Genomic DNA, 23,669 nt, shown 5'->3' with positions numbered 1-23,669 from the left:
CCCCAGGCGGCTGCAGATGCGGAGGAGAGCCAAGATGACAGCCTGTGGCGTGTGCTGACAGTCTGGGGACTTGCAGGAAGCGAGGTAGGTCTGATGGAGAAGGAGAGTTGAGGATAGATAAACAGGATGGCAGGAGCTCTGCAATTGCGTTATCTCAGATCCCCATGCGGTCACACCCCCAAAGTATAGTATCTAATTTAGTGATGGGAAAATTCGAAGGAGCAGAATAGAACTCTTCTTGGTCAAAGGAATTTGTAGACAGTGTATGTGGTTTTCGTTCAGAAATTACATTCATTTTAAAACTGAATGTTAAAAGCAAGTGAAATTTTTAAATGACATTCTTTTGTTCAGCAAATGTACAAAGATTTTTTGTATGAATTTTATAAGGCTCGGTTCACACCTATGCAGTTTGCTTTTTCTGCAGTGCTTTTTGCTGTGCATTTAGCATTTTTGTACATGCGATTTTGCTGCAATTTGCATCTTGCATTCTTTATGCTTTTTTTGGGCAATTTGTTGGGCAGATTAAAAAACGCAAATTGCTGCACTACATGTTTTTCTGCAGCTTTTTTCCATTGAGGTCTGTAGAACCAAAAAAAAGCACCATTTTGCATTGAAAAATGTCCTTGACCCTTTCCAAATACGCAGCGGCTGAAAAAAAAAAGCATAGCTGTGAACGTGTCCCATAGGAAGCCATGTTAAAGGAACTGTAGTGTGTTAATGCAAAAAGCACCAAAAAACACATAGGTGTGAACCAGGCCTAATGCAGCGTACACACAGTCGGACTTTTCGACCGGACTTGTCCGACGGACCAAATCCGGCGGACAATCCGATCCTTCTTGTGCCACCCATCAGTGCCCATCACTGCCACCCATAAGTGCCGCCTCATCAGCGTACATCAATGAAGGAGGAAAATTACCTTTTTTTTAAAAAAAATTTTATAACTATAAAAAAATAAATATTTTTAAAAATTCGGTCTTTTTACATTTTTTTAACAAAAAATAAAAACCGACAAGGTGATCAAATACTACCAAAAGAAAGCTCTATTTGTGGGAAAAAAATTATAAAAATTTAATTTGGCTACAGTGTTGCATTACCGCGCAATTGTCATTCAAAGTGCGTCAGCGCTGAAAATTGGTCTGGATAGGAGGGGGGGTTTAAGTGCCCAGTAAGCAAGTGGTTTAAAGTAGGACTAAAAGCTGAGACCTATTTTTTTTTTTTTTTTAGTTTTTCATGGATATGATCATTTTAAAGATGATGCACAATACTGGTAAACTTTTACTTTAAATGTACGATAATTGTAATTCCTTATTACCTCCAGTCTATCAGCCTCCACCTTCTCTGGGTTCATATGCTGATCTTCCTGCACAGAGTCTTTAAAGTAATATTTTTTAAACAAACATACATATTATACTTGCCTGCTCTAGACGACCTCCTTTTTTTTTTTTTTTTTTTTTTTTTTTTTCCCTAGCACAAAAGAGAACTTGACAGCCAACCTCCAGTCAAGTCTCAACTATTTAAAGAATTTAGGGTTGATAATAAACAAAAGTCCAACCTAATTCCCAGTCAGAGTAAACTACCTAGGGTATGTGCTAGACGCAAGAGAAACACAGATCCTTCTACCACAGGACAAGGTAGCAAGACTAACGGAAGAGATCGAGACCTTTTCTCTCCCCAACGCAGTTACCATCAGGAAGAGCATGAGGGTGCTGGGCCTCATGACCTCCTCCATACCGGCCATCACATGGGCACAACTGCACACCAGACCGCTACAAAACTTCATTCTGGCTCAGTGGGATGGGAACCCACGCTCCATGGAGTCCTGGGTCACAATCCCACAAGATATATTAAATTGTCACTGCAATGGTGGTTCAAGCCACATATATACAGCCAGGGACGCTTATGGACACAAACAAATATGATCCTCTTATCTACAGATGCCAGATGAATCCTTAAAAAACACAGATCAAGGACAGACATATACAAACAGACATCGCTACAACTGTAGCATACACAGACGGGGTGGTGCCAGATCCCCTCAACTCATGTCTACAGCAGACACAATCCTGAAGTGGGCGGAAGCAAACTTAGTAAAAATCTGCGATACACCTGAGAGGGTCAGAGAACATCCTAGCGGATTACTTAAGCAGAAACCAGGTACGGCACACGGAATGGGCCTTAGAAAAGGCGGCTTTCTTTTCGATAGCTCAGATCTGGGGGACACCTTTGGTAGACCTATTCACGTCAAGACAACAACAATGTCCCCAGATTCTTCTCCCTCTCCCCAGGGGACAGGTGCATGGCAGGTAATGCCCTGGCAGAAGACTGGTCATTCCCACTAGTGTATGCAATCCTCCCAACGAACCTAATACCCAGGGTCATCCAAAAAATCAAGAAGGCCACAGTTATTCTGGCCCCCCCCCCTACTGGCTGCAAAGAGCATGGTTAAGCCATTTAATGAATATGAGCAGCCAGCCGTACCTCCTGTTACCATACATACAAACCAGAGCTACTAATGCAGGGACCAATCCGGCACCCGAACATCGAAATCCTAAAGCTTTAAGCCTGGCTCCTGAAAGGATAATGTTACAAAACAAAGGCCTGTCAGACAAAGTGTTGAATACCAGCCTAGCCAGTAGAAAGTCACACAGGCAATATACGAAAAGGTATGAAAAGATTGTAGCTTGGTGCTCGGAAAAAGGAGGGCGGGGGGAAAAAGGATTCCCACCATTTTGGATGTTCTACAAGAGGGCGCAGATAGGAATATATCGCAACAACACCTTAATGGTATAGGTGGCAGCCCTATCCACTTTCCTTGATGTAAGGCTAGTGGAAGACCCACTCATAAATTGATTCCTCCTCTTGGTCAAAAAAAATCCAAGCCTGTATAGGCTAAGAAATTCCCCTCATGGGACCTATCAACAGTATTGAAGGGGTTCCTCTCCATTCCTTTTCGAGCCTATAGACTAATGCTCAGACAAACCATTAACACTAAAAATGGTGGTATTGGTATCCCTGGTATCGGCAAAAAGTCAGCGAGGTTCAGGCACTGTCAATCTTGGAACCATACTGTACAATTCTTAGACAAGATAGTCCTCTCACCTGACCTGGCCTTTCTACCGAAAGTCCCCTCAACATTCCACAGGTCTCAGAACATTATCATACCCTCCCTCCCAGCTAACCTTCATAGCAACAAAAGGGAAACCTATATGATGATATAGATGTCAGAAGAATCCTGATGGCCTATCTAGAAAGGACCAAGGACTGGCGAAAGACCTAATCGCTCTTTTTGTCCTATACTCAGGGAAAAATTAAGGCCAGCAAGCTTCAAAGAGCTCTATAGCGAGATGGATCAAATGGGCATCACACTGGCCTACCAGTCCCAGAACCTACATCTGCCAAAGGGATTCACAGCCCACTCTACCAGAGTATGGGCCTCCTCCTTGGCAGAAAAAGCTGGGGCTACAACGGAGCAGATCTGTAGGTTAGCAACATGGCTGAGCTTTAAGACGTTCATGAGGCGCTATCGCATCGACCGCCTGTCCGACCAAGATCAAACTTTCGGTAGAAAAGTGCTCCAGGCGGTGGACCCCCCCCTCCCCAGTAAGTATTCCATCTACATCCTCTCAGATGCTGCCCTGGAAGAGGGCTTGAGAAAACAGAGTTGAGTACCTGGTAACTGATTTTCTAAGAAGTCAAGACAGCACTTGTTCATGCCCTTAAAAAAAAAGAAAGAAAAAGGGAAAATGTATTAGAATTCACTGGAAAAGCATGATATTCACTTGTTCCGTCTGTAATTTTATATTACTGAGGCATGCAGGTATGTGCAATCTTTTTATAATGGTGGACATTGTGTTTCCTGTAGGATGAGCCTATCTCTCAGATGCTGCTTTTGCAGACTTCCTAGAAAAGGAGTTACCAGGTACCTAACTCTGTTCGTTTTGCTTTCTTTTTTTTTTTTTTTTTTTTTTTTTTATAATATTGAACAGGGCTTTGACTTATGGTCTGCACTATTACTAAGGAGATTTATACTCTATTGGTCCTGGGTAACCATTGTTGCTGGAACAAAATAATGGGGTAATCAAAAACGTTACAGCTGTCACTTACCGGGGGGGTGCCATCATTCCCTACTCTGCACAAAATATTATGGATATTGGTACCCTTTAAGCCTGGCATTTTTCTTATTTATCATATTTGTTAATATGACTATGGTTAATTAGTTTTACTTTATTTGTTGCATTCATCTTCTTTCTTACAGACAGGGATGTCATTACCTCTCACTAAAGTGGTGCGAAATGATACTTACGCAGCTTCTATTGCTACACACCCTGTGACAACAGCACCTTCACAGAATGTAAAATCCTTAACCGGTGTATCACGTACACTCATTGCCAAGGCAACTGCAATTATGCAGCCTGCTTCAACCGAGGTAAGATTTTGTTGTAAGCAGTCAACCTTTAAACAAAATGGGGGGAAAAAAAAAGTTTTGGATAGAGTAGGGAATTGTTAAAACCCTTGCACTCTGGCTGCATCCAGGAGTATTTCCTCTGGTCATCTCAGTGAAAAGGTAGCTAAATTACAAGCTTTTACACTGGATGCAGTCTTGACAGCTGATAACTTCCTCTGCTCTCAGTGTTGACTGTTATCAGTTACTATTGTTCTGAGATCTACAGAGGGGGCTATGATAGGAGGACAGATGAAGGTGTCTAGCTCTTTCTGTAATCCTGATACTGTTGGGTGAACAACTGTTGTCGTCACACTAGGACAGTGTTTCTCAACTCCAGTCCTCAAGGTGCCCCAACATGCCATGTTTTCAGGCTTTTCATTATTTTGCACAGGTGACTTGATCAGTTTTACTGCCTTAGTAATTACCACAGCTGTTTTCATCTGAGGGAAATCCTGAAAACATGAACTGTTGGGGCGCCTTGAAGACTGGAGTTGAGAAACCCTGCACTAGGACAAGGAAGTATGTTATTGGCAGAATTACCAGGTGAAAATAAATGGAAAAACAAATGCAGCTAGCCACCGTACATATCTCACAACTTCAAAGAAAAAAAGGGAAGAAAAAAAAAAAAAGAGAAGAAAAACAAAAGGTGATTCTCAACTGCACCTAAATACCGATCCGAAAATCCCCCTTTAGAACATACTGGCCATATCTTGGCCTGAACCTGTAATGGGGATTTCTAAACGGTTCCACCGTCTAAACCAAGTATCTCGGATGATAGATAGCAATCCAGAGACACTAGGATTTAGTAGTCCTCTGAGTTATGATTAAATCCAAAAGAAAAACGTGACAAGCACAAAGGAACTCTTCTATGAGGACAATTCAGTGATATAGGTACAAATCTTTATTGAAGACTATCCAAAAGTAAAATTCCATATATAAATGACTGTTAAACTACAACCCTATTCCCAGTACACATTAAAAGACCTAAAGTCTGGAGGAGGAAAGGTGGCCACCATTTTCTAAATCACCTCATACAACTCTCATTCTCACACACTCACATACACCAATAGATATTGATTGGTCATACAATCTGTTTGGATTGAAGGTGAAGTCAGCAGGTGATCAATGGAAATTAGTCAATCATGATGACTGACATATCCGATCACCAATAGTTTAACCACAGATGTACAATCTTATAAATATTGTAAAGTGCAGGTGTGATGTAGCATTTCCTTTTCTTTTCAGTAAAACCAGCTTGTGACAATTGCAGCCTCCGTTTCACACTGTGAATATTGTCTATTCAGAATGATTCAGTAGTAAATAGCACAGTCACTGAAGCATGACAGCTAGACGATACACAATAAAATTGAAACTAACTTTACCATATGCTGGAGTTGAACGGCAAGCAGTGTGTCATGAGAAGCAGCGGGGGAATCCGAGTACAGGAACCGACTTTCAGAAGAGATCTGTGCGATCTGTTAGTAGCTGTCTCTGATGCTGGAAACAGGGATCCCACTTGCTAGACACAGTGCAGCTTCCTGCTTTCACGATGCTTGCTGTAATCAGCTGTTTGTGTAGATTCAAGTCCTTGTCAGTAATACACTTAGAGTATCCGCTGTCTGGACTGCAGATGTCAGGCTCTGATGCTGGCATTTAGTCAGAAGGAAGCAAAGAGGTTTAGAGGCATTTCAGTAGGTGAATGGGTGGTCATCCATGGATCCTCCTCATAGATACCAGATACAGATGCTTACATGTTTCGCTAATTAATTAGCTTCTTCAGAGCATGCGCATTTAGTGTGTCAGCCAGATTTAAATCTTCATCTCAATCGGGTGTCAATTAATTACAGCAGGTTAACAACACACTATGCCTTAATCACTCCTGGTATCATTCACCCACCCACACACACACATACATCGTGCAGAGGAGCACTCAGAGTTAACCCTATATAAACCTCCGGTCATCTCAAGGCTCAGTCATAAATGAGATTGCGCTTTATATTTAAGAGACTAACAAGAGCCTGGGTAAAGTGAAACCCCTTAATTGTAGAAAGGTTTAGAAACAAAGTTATTACATTACAAAATCAGCTACAGTTCCATTAGTTGCCCAAAATAACAAAGTAGCTATTTTATAAGCCAATATAGCTCATGTTCGCATGTCATTCCTATAGATATACTTATGACACATCATTGCTGGTTTAGTTGGATACTATTGTGGATATTATAAATAACAGGAGTAGCTCAAAAACGTGAATAGGGGGATCTCGTATACAGAGTTAAGCAAAATATCAGCATGATGTGATGATTTAGACAGCATATCCCTGGTCATGTTTATTACCCACAAATGTACCTTATTTACCTAGTGGTCAGAAAAACTACTACCCCAGCCCCAATACATGAAGAATTCCTCTTGATGTCAACAGAGCTAATGATAAAGGGGCATTTACTCAATATGGGGCATCTCTTATTGTTCCAAAAAAAACGATAAGTTACATTCATTGTTCAAGCCTAATGGCTGCATACTTCTTAACATGAATATCCACATCTTTTCCTTTTGATATAGCACTTTGTCAAAATCCCCTCTCCTTGGGGGCAAGTTTAATTTGTAGATTCCTTTGCATTTGAGACCTCTAGGGTCGCCATCATGTTTCTCCAAAAAATGTAACGATAGTGGTCTGTCATCATCCTTGTTTAGTATACTCTGGACATGTTCGCCAACTCTGACCTTGAGCTGTCTTTTGGTCTTGCCCACATAGATAAGATCACATGGGCACGTTAGCATATATATGACTCTTGTTGACCGGCAGTTAATAAAATGGTGAATTTTATATTGTTTTGTACCGTCAGAGTTGGCGAACACGTCTGTCTTGTCCACAAATTTGCAGATATGACATCTGCCACATTGGAACATACCCTTTAAGGGGGGAAGGCTAGTAAGCCAATTTCGTCTGTTGGGTCTCGTGTATTCCGAGTGGACCAAGTTATCTCTTAAATTTGTGGCTCTTCTATCTGTGAGAAGAGGTCTATTGCCAACTATCCTGCCAAGGATGGAGGATTCGGCTAGGATATGCCAGTGGCGATTCAGTATTTTTCTGACTTGCCCCCATTGAGCCCCAAATTTTACAGGCCTTTATTGATGAATAACCAATACTATAGACAAGTAAGAGGTACCTCCATGGGGGCCCCATGGGCCCCAGCATATGCATGTCTACATCTAGGGTTGTGGGAGCTGGAGTGTGTTTATCCCTCGTCGATGTACCTCAGCCACTGTTCGCTGTGGCTGAGGTACATCGATGATGTGATAATGCTGTGGGGGGGCACGCCCCTCGAATTACAGGCCTTTATTGATGAATTGAACCTAAACAATAAGAATATAAAACTTACCTACTCGTTTGATTTATCTTCCCTGCCATTTCTTGATCTTACTATCCAGATCAAGAATGACCAAATATCTACTAAAACGTACAGAAAAGACACGGCAGCTAATACCCTGCTCCTTGCCACTAGCCACCATCCGAGGTCCCTCATTCATGGAATCCCAGTGGGACAGTTTTTGCGCACCAGACGAAACTGTTCAGAGGATAATGAATACCTCTTGGAATCCCGTGAACTATATGGGCGGTTCCGTGAACGAGGGTATTCGCATGGTTGCATTTGAAAAGCCAAAAAACGAGCTCATCTCGCTGAACGTTCGTCTTTACTCTCTAAAAACAAGATGGCTCAACATCTAGACAAAGTCACCCCCCCTCCCCCAATAAGGATCATTACAAAATTTGGGGCTCAATGGGGGCAAGTCAGAAAAATACTGAATCGCCACTGGCATATCCTAGCCGAATCCTCCTTCCTTGGCAGGATAGTTGGCAATAGACCTCTTCTCACAGATAGAAGAGCCACAAATTTAAGAGATAACTTGGTCCACTCGGAATACACGAGACCCAACAGACGAAATTGGCTTACTAGCCTTCCCCCCTTAAAGGGTATGTTCCAATGTGGCAGGTGTCATATCTGAAAATTTGAGGACAAGACAGACGTGTTCGCCAACTCTGACGGTACAAAACAATATAAAATTCACCATTTTATTAACTGCCGGTCAACAAGAGTCATATATATGCTAACGTGCCCATGTGATCTTATCTATGTGGGCAAGACCAAAAGACAGCTCAAGGTCAGAGTTGGCGAACATGTCCAGAGTATACTAAACAAGGATGATGACAGACCACTATCGTTACATTTTTTGGAGAAACATGATGGCGACCCTAGGGGTCACAAATGCAAAGGAATCTACAAATTAAACTTGCCCCCAAGGAGAGGGGATTTTGACAAAGTGCTATATCAAAAGGAAAAGATGTGGATATTCATGTTAAGAAGTATGCAGCCATTAGGCTTGAACAATGAATGTAACTTATCGTTTTTTTTGGAACAATAAGAGATGCCCCATATTGAGTAAATGCCCCTTTATCATTAGCTCTGTTGACATCAAGAGGAATTCTTCATGTATTGGGGCTGGGGTAGTAGTTTTTCTGACCACTAGGTAAATAAGGTACATTTGTGGGTAATAAACATGACCAGGGATATGCTGTCTAAATCATCACATCATGCTGATATTTTGCTTAACTCTGTATACGAGATCCCCCTATTCACGTTTTTGAGCTACTCCTGTTATTTATAATATCCACAATAGTATCCAACTAAACCAGCAATGATGTGTCATAAGTATATCTATAGGAATGACATGCGAACATGAGCTATATTGGCTTATAAAATAGCTACTTTGTTATTTTGGGCAACTAATGGAACTGTAGCTGATTTTGTAATGTAATAACTTTGTTTCTAAACCTTTCTACAATTAAGGGGTTTCACTTTACCCAGGCTCTTGTTAGTCTCTTAAATATAAAGCGCAATCTCATTTATGACTGAGCCTTGAGATGACCGGAGGTTTATATAGGGTTAACTCTGAGTGCTCCTCTGCACGATGTATGTGTGTGTGTGGGTGAATGATACCAGGAGTGATTAAGGCATAGTGTGTTGTTAACCTGCTGTAATTAATTGACACCTGATTGAGATGAAGATTTAAATCTGGCTGACACACTAATGCGCATGCTCTGAAGAAGCTAATTAATTAGCGAAACATGTAAGCATCTGTATCTGGTATCTGTGAGGAGGATCCATGGATGACCACCCATTCACCTACTGAAATGCCTCTAAACCTCTTTGCTTCCTTCTGACTAAATGCCAGCATCAGAGCCTGACATCTGCAGTCCAGACAGCGGATACTCTAAGTGTATTACTGACAAGGACTTGAATCTACACAAACAGCTGATTACAGCAAGCATCGTGAAAGCAGGAAGCTGCACTGTGTCTAGCAAGTGGGATCCCTGTTTCCAGCATCAGAGACAGCTACTAACAGATCGCACAGATCTCTTCTGAAAGTCGGTTCCTGTACTCGGATTCCCCCGCTGCTTCTCATGACACACTGCTTGCCGTTCAACTCCAGCATATGGTAAAGTCAGTTTCAATTTTATTGTGTATCGTCTAGCTGTCATGCTTCAGTGACTGTGCTATTTACTACTGAATCATTCTGAATAGACAATATTCACAGTGTGAAACGGAGGCTGCAATTGTCACAAGCTGGTTTTACTGAACAGAAAAGGAAATGCTACATCACACCTGCACTCTACAATATTTATAAGATTGTACATCTGTGGTTAAACTATTGGTGATCGGATATGTCAGTCACTAGAAGACTATGCCAGTCATCATGATTGACTAATTTCCATTGATCACCTGATGACTTCACCTTCAATCCAAACGGATTGTATGACCAATCAATATCTATTGGTGTATGTGAGTGTTTGAGAATGAGAGTTGTATGAGGTGATTTAGAAAATGGTGGCCACCTTTCCTCCTCCAGACTTTAGGTCTTTTAATGTGTACTGGGAATAGGGTTGTAGTTTAACAGTCATTTATATATGGAATTTTACTTTTGGATAGTCTTCAATAAAGATTTGTACCTATATCACTGAATTGTCCTCATAGAAGAGTTCCTTTGTGCTTGTCACGTTTTTCTTTTGGATATCTCACAACTTGTATGCCAAAATTATTTTTTATTTATTTTATGTTTTTTGTTAACCTAGATACACTTTAACCCTACTAGTTTGCCTTGCAGCACTTCTTCACACCCATACTAAAGCAAGTTTGATGACAGTTGAATCTCTCATGGATTTATTGAGTAATGCAGATACATTTATATCTTTATCATACAGGACACAGGAATTGATAAATAGACAATGGGTTATATGCTGATACCTTCAGGGTATGGGACAATGAGAAAAGTTATTCTGGGCCTGCCCCCTGGTGTCCCCATATAACCCCACCCACTCCATGAGGCTCTAGTTTTTTTGCTGTCCTAAGGTGATGGGCCTCTTTTACCTTTTGGAGGGAAATTCTATTTTTTGCACCATGTTTAATTGCCACCTTCAAATGACATACACAGGTGGCTCTAAGGGCAGTTGTAAGGAGACGCTATTAGCGTAATGACTTGAACTATTTGGCCTATAAGGTTATGTTGTTCAAATTTGTTTTAGAACAGACAGCAGTAGGTCTGCTTCTCTCGAGTTACTAGTGGTCCCTTGCTCCAAAGCAAGGTCTGGCACTGACACCACTCCAACCCCATGACTCAAGCTCACTTACAGGCACCCATTTGATTAAGACTGATTTCACAGCCACCATGTCTGACTTATTCTGGAAGCTGTAAATGTTAACCAGTGCACTGCTATATGCATCAACCTCAATAGTAAAGTGCCTGTTATATGCTATAAATCCATGCTGTTATAACAATGCAAAGTGCAAAAAACAAAAACGTGTGTATCCCAATGAATGCAAATTAAATCTGTAACAACCAAAATGTGTAAAGGAAAAAATAAGGCGTTCATAAACGCTTCCCAAGATGTGTGAAAAAGCAATAAGTAAAAAAATAAAAAATGTCTTAAAATACTCAGTAATCCCAAGTGCTTTTCAGTGTTTTCTCATGCATTGTAATTTGTGTAGTGCACACACTATATACCCAGTGACAAAAAAATCTGCTCACCTTCACAAATGGACCTCTTACATTACAGGAGGTCTACAACCGCTTGGTTCACAGAAAGGGTTAATACACTTCAATCACACTATGGATCAGACATAGGAGAAAGAGAATGACATATTGCTTGTCATCCTTTATTTTAAAGGCCGCCTCCTGTAATTAAACATTTACATAAATCAAAAGGTAAAATCACATCTTAAATGAACCAATATACCAAATGTACTTTCCTGGACCTCACCATGTCAGCCTACTATGGGTCAGCTCCGCCCCCTCTGACCCCTCCAGGACCACCTCTTTTCTAGCCCATAAAAGGGTGGCTGTCTGCCCACACTAGTGTTCTTTTTTTTTCGTCCTCGCTCCGGACGCCTTTTAAAGTTTTTTTTTTTTTTTTTTCTCTCTTCTCCATTCATCCATCCATCCTGTCGGGTTCAGCCTCTCCCGATTCAGAAGACCCCCCATATAGGCTGTAAATCTCCTGAGGAGGTGGGTTCCCGTGATGCTGGGATTGTATGGTACAGTATAAATGACTGTATTACTGGCAAAGGTCACTGGCAGTATAAATGACTGAATATACCTTCGTTAGGCAGGTGCTGTCGCTCTCTCCTTCCATGTTTTTGTGTGTTCAGGCAGTGGATTAATTCACCGCCTCCACATGTACTCCTTTCAGGAAGCTCAGAGTTGAGCAGGTGAAGTCAAAGGTAGCTTCCTCTTTGGGACGTCTAGCAAACTCCAGAATGCTCACTGCTGATTGCAGCAGCCTCTGTCCTGTAGGCTGATCTCAGTCTCTGGTCAATCTTCTACTCTGCTCTGGTAAGCCTTCTTCCAGGTATCTCATTACTTTCTGCTGTTACTTGTCCGTCAGTTTTTTTATTATCCTGTACCTTCTAGGACTGGGGAATATTGTCTGCCTAGCTGCCTTAAAGCAGGGGTCCACCTATCTATCGTTTTTTTTTTTTTGAGTACATTCACAAACTTTTCTTCTCAGCATTACATACTCACATATTGTGTGTAATATGTCCGCCTGTGTCAGATTTCGTCGGAAAGAATAACTTATATTATTCACTGCAGGCGGTTTCCATCTTAATTGTGGGCATTTGAAGCCCACAAGCATTTATTTCCTGGATGCGGTGAATGCTGTGCTCCCAGCATTCACCGCTCGTTCCCGCACATGCTCAGTGGCATCCTGGGAAGCCTAAGACTAGCTCCCAGGAGTCTGGGAGAGGCTAGAAACACGCCTATTCCCACGGGAGGAGAACCAGGAAGTGCAAAGAAGAATAGAAAAATAAAAGGTAATTACAGCGATTTAAATTTTTTTAAACGGCATGTCAGCATCTAGGCAAGGAAGAGAATACATACAGATATTGTTCAAAATTTGGGTGGAACCCCGCTTTAAGCACTGAAGATTTGGATGGAGACGTTTATTTTAATTGTATTTATTTTTGTTTTGGAAAAAAAATTTTTTTTTTTTTTTTTTTTTTTAAGAGAGCAATCCTCTGTGTTTTACAGAGAGAAGGGCCCACTGCGATATAAACTCCCGCAAAGAGGTTCCAAATCAGCATTCCAGCCTCAAGAGTAAAGATGGGACTAGACATGACAAATCGCAGAGTCACATGCAGCTGGATAGATGCCTGTTTTCACAGCATTCCAGATCATCCTCGCTCTTACCTCACTTTAGTCGCTCGGACCCAAGCCAAGAGAGGTCAAGACATCAGACGGCTCAGGACAATGCTGCGAAAGCACACCAGGTTAAATCCTACATTAAGCACGCAGTCAAGGAAGGGTTAAAGAGTGTTTCAAGGAATCTTCTGTATCTTCACCATCTGCAGATTCAGATCATGTGTTTTCAGTGCGTTTGAACTCTGAAGTTGATAGCGATTCGGATCCATCTGAGGCTGAGATGGTCTCAGAATCGCATACGTTTGATTTTTGCACTGGTTCCCCCATTGGTGGAGGCTGTTAAGGAAAGAATCGTCGCCTCCAAAGAAACAGCAAGGATACTAGCCGTATTTAAAGAAATCGTTACCCTCCTTCCCATTTCTTTTCTGAAATTAAAAAAGTAATTGACAATGAGTGGGGGGGGGCTGAGAAGAAGCTCAATGTGCATAATGGAGCCTGCAGACCGGCGGTAGCACTCACACCTGTGGCAGTAGCAATTGGGCTAGGTTCGCGTTTTTTGGCGCTTTTTGCGTTTTGTGGATTTGCACTACCGTCCATTTATCATGGTCTCCTATGGAACACGTTCTGCGGAATGCGCTGGGAGTGCATGGGTGTGAATCCAGCCTTAGAGCGTGGGTAGCGGAGCTGGTAGATGGATGTTTGGATAAAAGTCTGGGAAGTGACAGTTCTTTTCCTTTTGTAGAATGCTGTAGAGTTGTGGCTAAAGTGGGTGTCGACCAGGTCAAGATGACAGCAAAGATAATGGCTTATTCCGTCACCCCGCAGAGCCTTATGGTAGAAGCATTGGTCGGCCGATAAGGCTTCTCAGCACAGTCTGTGTTCGGTTCCATTTGACGGGAAGCTACTCTTCGTGAAGACTTAGAATCAGCAATTCAGTGGGTTTCCGGCAGCAGATCTGGCCTAATCCCACAGAAGAGAAAAAGACACAGCAGCCCTTTCGGTTTAACAAGAGATCCAAAGGATTCAGAGAGACCAGGGCTTACAGACAGTTTTTCAGACAGTGGAGGGGAGCTGGTTCAACTTTCCAGAAACCTTCCAAGCCCAGGGCCAACAAAGCTCCTGGGGCTGTGTTTTCACTGCTGTGTCCCCAGAGTCGCGCGATTTACATTGCGACTTTGCTGTGCGATTTGTGATGTGAGGTCGTTCGACCGGTGAAAACCGCACAGATGTCGGAACAAAGTAGTGCAAAAACCTTTTTTGGAGTCGCGACTTAAGTTGCACCAATTAGAACGGGGACTACTGAAATACATGGGTTTTGACTTGTCATGCGACTTCGCATGTGTTGGGTCGCACAACAACTCGCAGTAGTGGAGACAGAGCCTAAGGCTTCAAATACGTCCTTCTGAAGCTGTCTCCACTTAACCCCCTCAGGTAGGAGCAAGACTAGCCCAATTCTGGGGGGGGGGGGGGGGGGGGGTTTGGGTGGACAAATTACATGATGCCTGGATTTTAGCCGTCATTCGATCACGTTATTGTCTCGAGTTCAGAACAAGGCCCCCACAGACCTTGTTCATAGTAAGTGGACTTCCTACGGATTTGGAAAGGAGGCAATGTTTGCAAGGATATATAGGGGAGCTGTTGGCAGCAAGGGCCATCCTTCCGGTTCCAAGGCACGAATTGGGTCAGAGAGTATGTTCCCCCTCTGTTTTTGGTCCCAGAAGCTTCAGGGGGTTTCGGACCAGTTTTTGACCTCAAAGTCCTGCATTCTTACATGATGGTTCCACCATTCAAATTGGAGTCATTGGAAACGATCGTTTCGGTTGTGGAGTCAGGAGACTGGATTGTTTACATCGATCTGGCGGATGCGTATCTTCATGTCTCCATAGACGCATCTCACCATCGCTTTCGCAGGCCTTCCGTGGAAGGCTCTCATTTTCATTTTTAATCTCTCCCATTCTGTCTCTGCACAACTCCGAGAGTTTTTACAGCTACTGTCTGCTGTTGCGACTCTCAGGGTCAACGGAGTGCAAATATTCCATTATCTAGCTGACATGCTACTTCTGGGTCCAATGAGCTCCTTCTAGTTCATGTGAATTCACCTGCAAAACACTAACTCGTTTCGGTTGGTTGATCAACTGTCGGAGGAGCCAGATACATCTGACCCAAATTTTGGAGTATTTAGGAGTACAATTCAACATGGATCGGGGTCGTGTTTCTCTTCCTCAGACGAAGGTCCAGGAGATCCAGTCTCAGACAAAGCAGTGATGGACAGGCCTTCTACATTGCTGAAGGAATGCATGCAGTGTCTGGGTGTTTTATCAGCCACAGTTCCAGTAGTCCCGTGGGTCAGGTGGCGCAGAAGGAGGTTTCAATGCAATTTTCTTCTTCAGTGGGATCATCTGCCAATTCCGATAATCTGGTCCCTGGTTGGTGGTCAGTAGCTCGCAATCTTTCTGGCGGAGTTCCGTTGAAGGCCTCAGAACCAATAGTGGTGTCGACCAATGCCAGTCTGGCAGGCTGCAGGGCACACTGCCTGGGACAGCAGGTTCAAGGCCAATGGTACCTTTGTAGGGCAAAGAGTTCAAATTTCCTGGGATTGGATGCTGTCAGACGTGCTCTTAGCGTTCCAACCTATGTTGCGAGGTCGAGCTGTCAAGATTCTTTTGGACAACAAAACTACAGTGGCTTATGTGTCTCATTAAGGGGGCACTAGAAGTCACCCTCTCCTTCAGGTGGCATGTCAATCTTCCTTTGCACAGAGAAGAATCTCAGCTCTCTTACAGCATCTTAAACTCCCAGGGCCTGGCAATGTGTTAGCAGATCGCTTGAGTCGAGGCTTTGGGGATCACAACAAATGGGGCCTCAACCCCAAGTACCTACGCAAGATCTTCAGGGTCTGGGGGACGCCTTTGATAGATCTTATGGCATTGGAGAATTGTCAACTGCCTTGCTTCTTCTCCCGGACCTAGCATCCACAGGCATTGGGTCACTGTCCAGAAAAGAAAATTTTGTAAGTTACACAAATATTTTGTGAAGGAGCGTATTCGGTTCCATGCGTGCTGGTGTCTTATGTGGATTTCAGTGGAGCCAAGCTGACCTTTTTATTCCGGATCTTTCCCGCCGCACGCTTATGCAAAACGGCACTGAAACCACTGCTTGAAACCCTTCGGGATGCGGAGCTCGCTTATCGTTGGATTCTTATTCAGTCTCTGTCCATAAGATGCTGTTGCATGACCTTAAACAGGGCCGTTCATGCTCGAAAACCCTCCGATGTGGATGAATTAAAACAAATATTTTTACTTGGGAAATTTTTAGTAATAAAATTTGTTTGATCTGAATCATTTAAATGTGACAAGTATGCAAAAAAAAAAAGGGGGGGGGGAATACTTTTTCACAGCACTGTATACATAATATGCAAAGTGTATTTAGGTACTATATCGGGGGGGAAGATGGTTACTGTCAGTTGCGCCATCAAAACTAATCTTAGGACTATAAATGTTGGTATTATTCTTGTCAATTTTAACCATCTGCCTAATGCTGTATTTAAGCAAGAAATGGGGTCTTATGATCATAGAATAAACAAACCCTCTTTTCAATTTAAGACCCTATAATTGCCTACAGACATTTTACCGCCACAGACAGTTTTGCTTGGACCTTGAAGGGGAGATGCCCTAAAAGCTTGTCCTGAAAAATTGTACGTTCATGCAAATAAAAAATATCACAAACTGTACTCAATTGTTTCCATACAAGAAGCACAAACTTTTAAACACAACAATACATATTACTAACTCAGATACATAAATCATCCTATCAAATACTAATAACAAGCAGCACAGAATCAAAGATACAACATTTTAAGGGGTTGTAAACCCTCAAGGTTTTTCGCCTTCTCTGTATGTCTGTTTTGATATATTTTGTATATACCTATATTGTGATATTCTTTTTTTATGCGTGTTTAACAGAACCTCTAGCTCCTGAAGAAGCGTTCCACAACGTGAAACATGTTGAGCATATAGAGAGCATCCCAAGTGTAGTGCAGCAGCCTCCCAGAGCCCCCTTTTACTTGCCTGATCCCGATCGTTCCATCGACTGGGACGAGCACAGCAGCTCTAGCTGCTGTCTTGGGTCCTCATTGGATAGATTGGTAGCAGCTGGAGCCATTGGCTCCCGCTGCTGTCAATCAAATCCAGTGACATGGGGGGGTGGGGCCAAGTCCTACTGTCTATGTAAATGGATGCAGCAGCAGGACTCGGGAGCGCGTCCGCACGAGTTCCCCCAGGGAAAGTGGGTCTCCGAGGGGGCATACAAGAAGAAGAGGAGGAGCCAGGAGCGCCGTGAGGGGACCCCAGAAGAAGATGATTGGGGCCACTCTGTGCAAAACCCTTGCACAGAGGGGGTAAGTATAACATGTTTGTTATTAAAAAAAAAAACAAAATATGTCCTTTACCTTTTTATACAAGTTTCTGTTTTAACCACTTCATGCAAAATCACATACCTGCACGTCATTTGCTTGAAGTTGTTATACCTGCGATTGCAGGCATCATCCTGGTACATTTTTGTTAGAACTAACGGTCAGCTATCTAATGATAACCGATGCGGCTAATGAGCCGCTCGGCCATTATCATAAGGAGCGAGAGGGGACATCTCCCCCCCCCAACCACCTTTCGCCTCTCTGCCCCAGTCTCCCATCCCCCCTTGAGACCGGAGCTTTCACACTGGGGTGGTGCGCTTGCAGGACGGGAAATAAAGTCCTGCAAGCATCATTGAAATGAATGGCCAGTGTTGCCGAAGCACCTGCAAAAAGCTTCAGCAGTGGCGTTTTTGGGGTACTTTTAAGTCCTTGTTAACCCGTTATTTTTGGGTAAAAAGCACCCTGCTACCGCCCACACAGTGCCGCTAAAACGAGCGGCGATTCACCGCGAGCGCGGGGTGGTCTTTAGCGTTTGAAAGACTGCTGCGCAAATAGTGTGTGACATAAAATATTGCAACGACCGCCATGTTATTCTCTAGGGTCTTTGCTAAAATATATATAAATATACACACACACACACACACACACGGGACGGAAAGTATTCAGACCCCCTTAAATTTTTCACTCTTTGCAGCCGTTTGCTAAAATCATTTCAGTTCATTTTTTTTCCTCATTAATGTACACACAGCACCCCATATTAACAGAAAAACACAATTGTTGACATTTTTGCAGATTTATTAAAAAAGAAAAACTGATATATCACATGGTCCTAAGTATTCAGACCCTTTGCTCAGTATTTAGTAGAAGCACCCTTTTGATCTAATACAGCCATGAGTCTTTTTGGGAAAGATGCAACAAGTTTTTCACAGCTGGATTTGTGGATCCTCTGCCATTCCTCGTTGCAGATCCTCTCCAGTTCTGTCAGGTTGGATGGTAAACGTTGGTGGACAGCCATTTTTAGTTCTCTCCAGAGATGCTCAATTGGGTTTAAGTCAGGTCTCTGACTGGGCCATTCAAGAACAGTCAGAGTTTTTGTGAAGCCACTCCTTTGTTACTTTAGCTGTGTGCTTAGGGTCATTGTCTTGTTGGAAGGTAAACCTTCGGCCCAGTCTGAGGTCCTGAGCGCTCTGGAGAAGGTTTTTGTCCAGGATATCCCTGTACTTGAACGCATTCATCTTTCCCTCGATTGCAACCAGTCGTCCTGTCCCTGCAGCTGAAAAACACCCCCACAGCATGACGCTGCCACCACCATTCTTCACTGTTGGGACTGTATTGAACAGGTGATGAGCAGTGCCTGGTTTTCTCCACACATACCACTTAGAATTAAGGCCAAAAAGTTCTATCTTGGTCTCATTTTTAGCAAACTCCATGCGGCTTTCATGTGTTTTGCACTGAGGAGAGGCTTCCGTCGTGCCACTCTGCCATAAAGCCCCGACTGGTGGAGGGCTGCAGCGATGGTTGACTTTCTGCCGTCTCCCGACTGTATCTCTGGAGCTCAGCCACAGTGATCTTTGGGTTCTTCTTTACCTCTCTCACCAAGGCTCTTCTCCCCCGAAAACTTAGTTTGGCCGGATGGCCAGCTGTAGGAAGGATTCTGGTCATCCCAAACATCTTCCATTTAAGCATTATGGAGGCCACTGTGCTCTTAGGAACCTTAAGTGCAGCAGAAATTTTTTTGTAACCTTGGCCAGATCTGTGCCTTGCCACAATTCTGTCTCTGAGCTCTTCAGGCAGTTCCTTTGACCTCATGATTCTCATTTGCTCTGATATGCACTGTGAGCTGTAAGGTCTTATATAGACAGGTGTGTGGCTTTCCTAATCAAGTCCAATCAGTATAATCAAACACAGCTGGACTCAAATGAAGGTATAGAACCATCTCAAGGATGATCAGAAGAAATGGACAGCACCTGAGTTAAATATGAGTGTCACAGCAAAGGGTCTGAATACTTAGGACCATGTGATATTTCAGTTTTTCTTTTTTAATAAATCTGCAACAATGTCAACAATTCAGTGTTTTTCTGTCAATATGGGGTGCTGTGTGTACATTAATGAGGAAAAAAAATGAACTTAAATGATTTTAGCAAATGGCTGCAATATAACAGAGTGACAAATTTAAGGGGGTCTGAATACTTTCTGTCCCCACTATGTATATGTATGTGTGTATATAATATAATGTTTGGGGTTCGAAGTAATTTTCTAGCAAAAAATACTGATTTTATCTTGTAAACAACAAGTGTCAGGCTTGGTCCAGAAGTGGTTAAATGTGAGTTTTTTTTTGTTTTTTTTAGCCAGCTTTTAGCCCTATTGAAGGCACAAAAATGACTGTGAATAATTTGCATCCAAGGGTCACAGAGGAGGATATTGTGGTAAGTAGCACTTTTTTTTTTTTTTTTTTTTACATGTTTTAAATAACGCTTTCCTCTTGCTGTCTCATTTAGCAGTACCTATTTATTGAGGCCATGTTTACGCACCCTCTTATATTTCACATATCACCAGCAATAGCTGTGAAAACATGGTGAATGGTAAACCTAATCATACCCTACTGGACATTGAAATGTCACAAAATCTTCAGTACATACAGTACAGTCAGAATACATAAAATACACCACCATGAAAACATCAGTAAAGCATTATGCAGTAAGTAAAGACATAAAATAAGGTGCCATCACTAAGATACTATCCCTAGTGCACCATTTAACATGGGTCACTGGAACGATAGTTATACAGGAAAACAAATCTCAAAGTTCATGGCACCAAAGCAATAATCTCTCCAATACTAGATCAGCTGCAGCTAAACCAGGGGAGGCTAACCAACCACCCCGTAGCTTCTCAAATTTGGAGGGGCTGCCTCTATGCTGATATATCAGCTTTTCCTTGTCAAATTTATTGTTTTGAATAAAATAAAGGAGAACTATCGGAATTTTACAAGGATTGTGGTACATATTCAAAGAGTAACAAAGTAATTCCAATTGGAAAGAGACAAATACAAATGCAATATTGCACTGTAAGCATCAGACTGTCAGAGTCCAATGTCATACAATTTTAAAAGAAAGAGAAAGGTAGATTGTTGTCTGTTGGTCTAGTTTTAAAAAACAAGGTGATTAATCAGTAAAGCAAAAGTACATTTCAATGGGTCTGGAGAAACAACCCTGTGAGTACCACATAACTGATGAAAGGGTCATGAAAAAGAAGTAAGAGGATAGAAGAAGTAAAAAGGGAAAAAAATACTGCTGGAGTAAAGGGTAAATTTGATAGAGGTAGTGCGGCTTCAACTGAATGAAGGGTGATGAAAGCGTAAATGAAGTATTACCATGGCAATAGTAAAGTTTCATCAAAGTGTGGACGTAAACCGTATTAAACCCATGGTAACCAACGTTTTTTCAAATTTGCATATTTGATCACTCTTAATTGCTTCCAGTTTAGCATGGACAAGGGCTCTATTGGTTCTGTGAATGGTTTCGGCTAAAATCAAATTTTGAGTTTTCCATGCCCTAACTATGGTTTGTTTTGCGGCTGTTAAGAGCTGTAAAAGAAGTTAAAATTAATTCTGTTTAATTCCGTCTGGGTTTTAGATTCGAAAGAGCTATAGCAAGATAAGGGTGTATGGAAGTTTTTAACTTTTTAGAAGCCAAATTTAAAAACTGTCTTCCAAAATATGTTGGCTTTTGGACAATCTCACACTATATGGAGTTAGGTGGCAGGACAGATCGTGAAAAACAGCTGCAAAAACAAGCTGCAGGGTAATCTGGAGTGTATTTCACTATCCTAGCAGGAACTAAATACCAACGAGCAAGCACCTTATAATTTGTTTCCACAGCAACAACATTAGAGGAAGCAGATTCAGTGGCTAATCATATAATGGAGTATCATTGAATGCGCGGTTTAAATCTTGTTCCCATTTGTAAACCTAGGGAGGGGTCTAGTTTCAAAACTACTAGAATTTGTTTATAAAGAATCGAAACAAGTACTCTGATATATGGGACTTAATTACATATATGTTCAAAATGTGAGATCTAAGAAAACGGAGTGCCTGATTGTAGGTATGGTTGGGAAAAAAATTAAAATCTGTTAATGACATAATGATTCTGATTGGGGAAGTCTAAACATTTCACACAGAGTAGGAAAAGAGTGTAAAGAAGATGCGGATACAAATTTATATAATCTAAATCAGGGATCCTCAAACTACGGCCCTCCAGCTGTTGCAGAACTACACATCCCATGAGGCATTGTAAAACTCTGACATTCACAGACATGACTAGGCATGATGGGAATTGTAGTTCCTGAAGACCCCTGATCTAAATGGATTAGCTGCACTCCACGCATTAAAGGAATTAGGGGAAATCCAGGCAGGGTAAAAGGCAGGGTTTTTAATAGATTAAAGGTAGAGAGTGGTTTTGAATCTATCCCAGATGGATAAAGAGTGTTTAGTGATAGGATAGAGGTATGATCAACTGGATGTAACCATAACATATTGGCTACTAAGATAGGGTCACAGTCGACAGACTCAGTTGCTACCCATAGCGGAGCTTCCTTTACTGCATGGTATTTAGGTAAATGTGAAAGTTAAGCTGCATGGTAATAGGCATTCATATTGGGGAGACCTAAGCCACCATGTTGTTGTGGAAGACAGAGTGGATTTAGAGGTATGGGGTTTAGCTGTGCCCCAGATAAAGGCGATAAGTTAGCTGAATATAAATCCAGTTATTTTCGCAGTAAGTTGTATTCCTAGGTATGGGAGTCTATGTGGAGTCCATGCAAATGGGAGCGATTTTTAAGCAAGTTGAAGTTCAGCAGGAGATAGGGAGATGTTGAGTGCAGTGGATTTTTGGTAATTAACAGTCAGACCTGAAATGTGTGAAAACGGTTTAAGATTGAAAGGAGACTAGGTGCTGTGATATGGGGAGAGGTAATAAAGAGTAAGATATCGGCAAAAAGCCAGACTTTATGATATCTACCTAATTCAATACCTTTATTTGCCCAATCTAATCAATTGGGCAAGGGGCTTGATTAGAGCAAAAAAGTGTGGAAAGAGGGCATCCTTGAGGGGTGCCACTTTCAACAGGGAATAGGTCAGATTTAAAACCCGTAGTATTTGATGTATGCTTTCAGTTTATCGCATAGGGATGAAATCCACTTCAGAAAATGGGGTCCAAACCCCCATTTTTGAAGAGTGTACTGAAGTTAGGACCATGAGACTATGGCAAAATCTTTTTTAATATTGAGGCAAAGAAAACATGCTGGTAAACGTCTAGATTTGGTTGCATGAGCAAGTAATGAAGCTCTGCAAACATAGTCACCTGTGTGGCGTAGGGGAATAAACCCAACTTGATCACGATGAATAAGTTCACCGATCATCTGATTTAAACGAGTCTCTAGTATTTTACATATTTGTTCAAGCCACATCTATGGTGTTGGGGGGGGGGGGGGTCTGAGAGATCCAATGAAGTAGTGGAAGCCTACGAGCTTGAAACAAGGCCCTTAGCTACCGCCCCTCTCAAACGTATCTGGGGTAACATCATTAAGCATACCCAAAATAGTGTTTTGGCTCCACAGGAATGTTAATCTGAAATGCTGTGTTTATCGTTGTATTTCAGAAACAGTGAAGCCATGAGCCCCTCCAGATTAAGTGCATTAAGTCACCTGTATCCCTGTCACACCTAGTGCATAAAGGATCTGGGCGCAGGCCCATGGAATGTAACATGAGTGGAGTACGATGAGCTCTTTATAAAATATATAACTGAGAGAGTCTCTGTGAGACATTTAGAGAGCCTAAATGAGCAGTTTCTACTGTCTCTTCCCATTGATCACCCATATCTCTTTTCCACTTCTCACATGCTAACTTAGGAGAATTTATAAAATAAATGTAAAACCCCAGTAGTATGGCATAGCAATTAGAAATAAGGCCCTTTTGTAGAGAAACTGCTGCATGAGACCGAATACCGGGGTAGTTGAGAAGTCGAATGGCTCTATAGACCCCTGAGCTGCAACAGTGTGTTCCAGTTGTACATAGTAAAATAACATATTTAAGGGGAATGCCAAATCTAGACTGTAGTTGAGCA

At 42.1% G+C, this 23,669-nt stretch overlaps 1 protein-coding gene across 1 annotated transcript in view; it reads left to right on the top strand.

Annotated features, from left to right (window-relative positions):
• The window catches only part of POLDIP3 (DNA polymerase delta interacting protein 3), a gene marked incomplete in the record, with an annotated part of 573,953 nt that overhangs the window by 290,281 nt on the left and 260,003 nt on the right, over positions 1-23,669 (top strand). The window contains 2 exon segments of the mRNA XM_073592662.1: positions 4,256-4,426; positions 19,899-19,976. Coding sequence (XP_073448763.1) covers positions 4,256-4,426; positions 19,899-19,976 — 249 coding nt within the window.

This window comes from Aquarana catesbeiana, linkage group LG07, assembly GCF_042186555.1.
Source record: "Aquarana catesbeiana isolate 2022-GZ linkage group LG07, ASM4218655v1, whole genome shotgun sequence".
In the NCBI taxonomy this organism is placed as follows: domain Eukaryota; kingdom Metazoa; phylum Chordata; class Amphibia; order Anura; family Ranidae; genus Aquarana; species Aquarana catesbeiana.
This window is presented reverse-complemented; position numbering and strand designations above follow the sequence as displayed.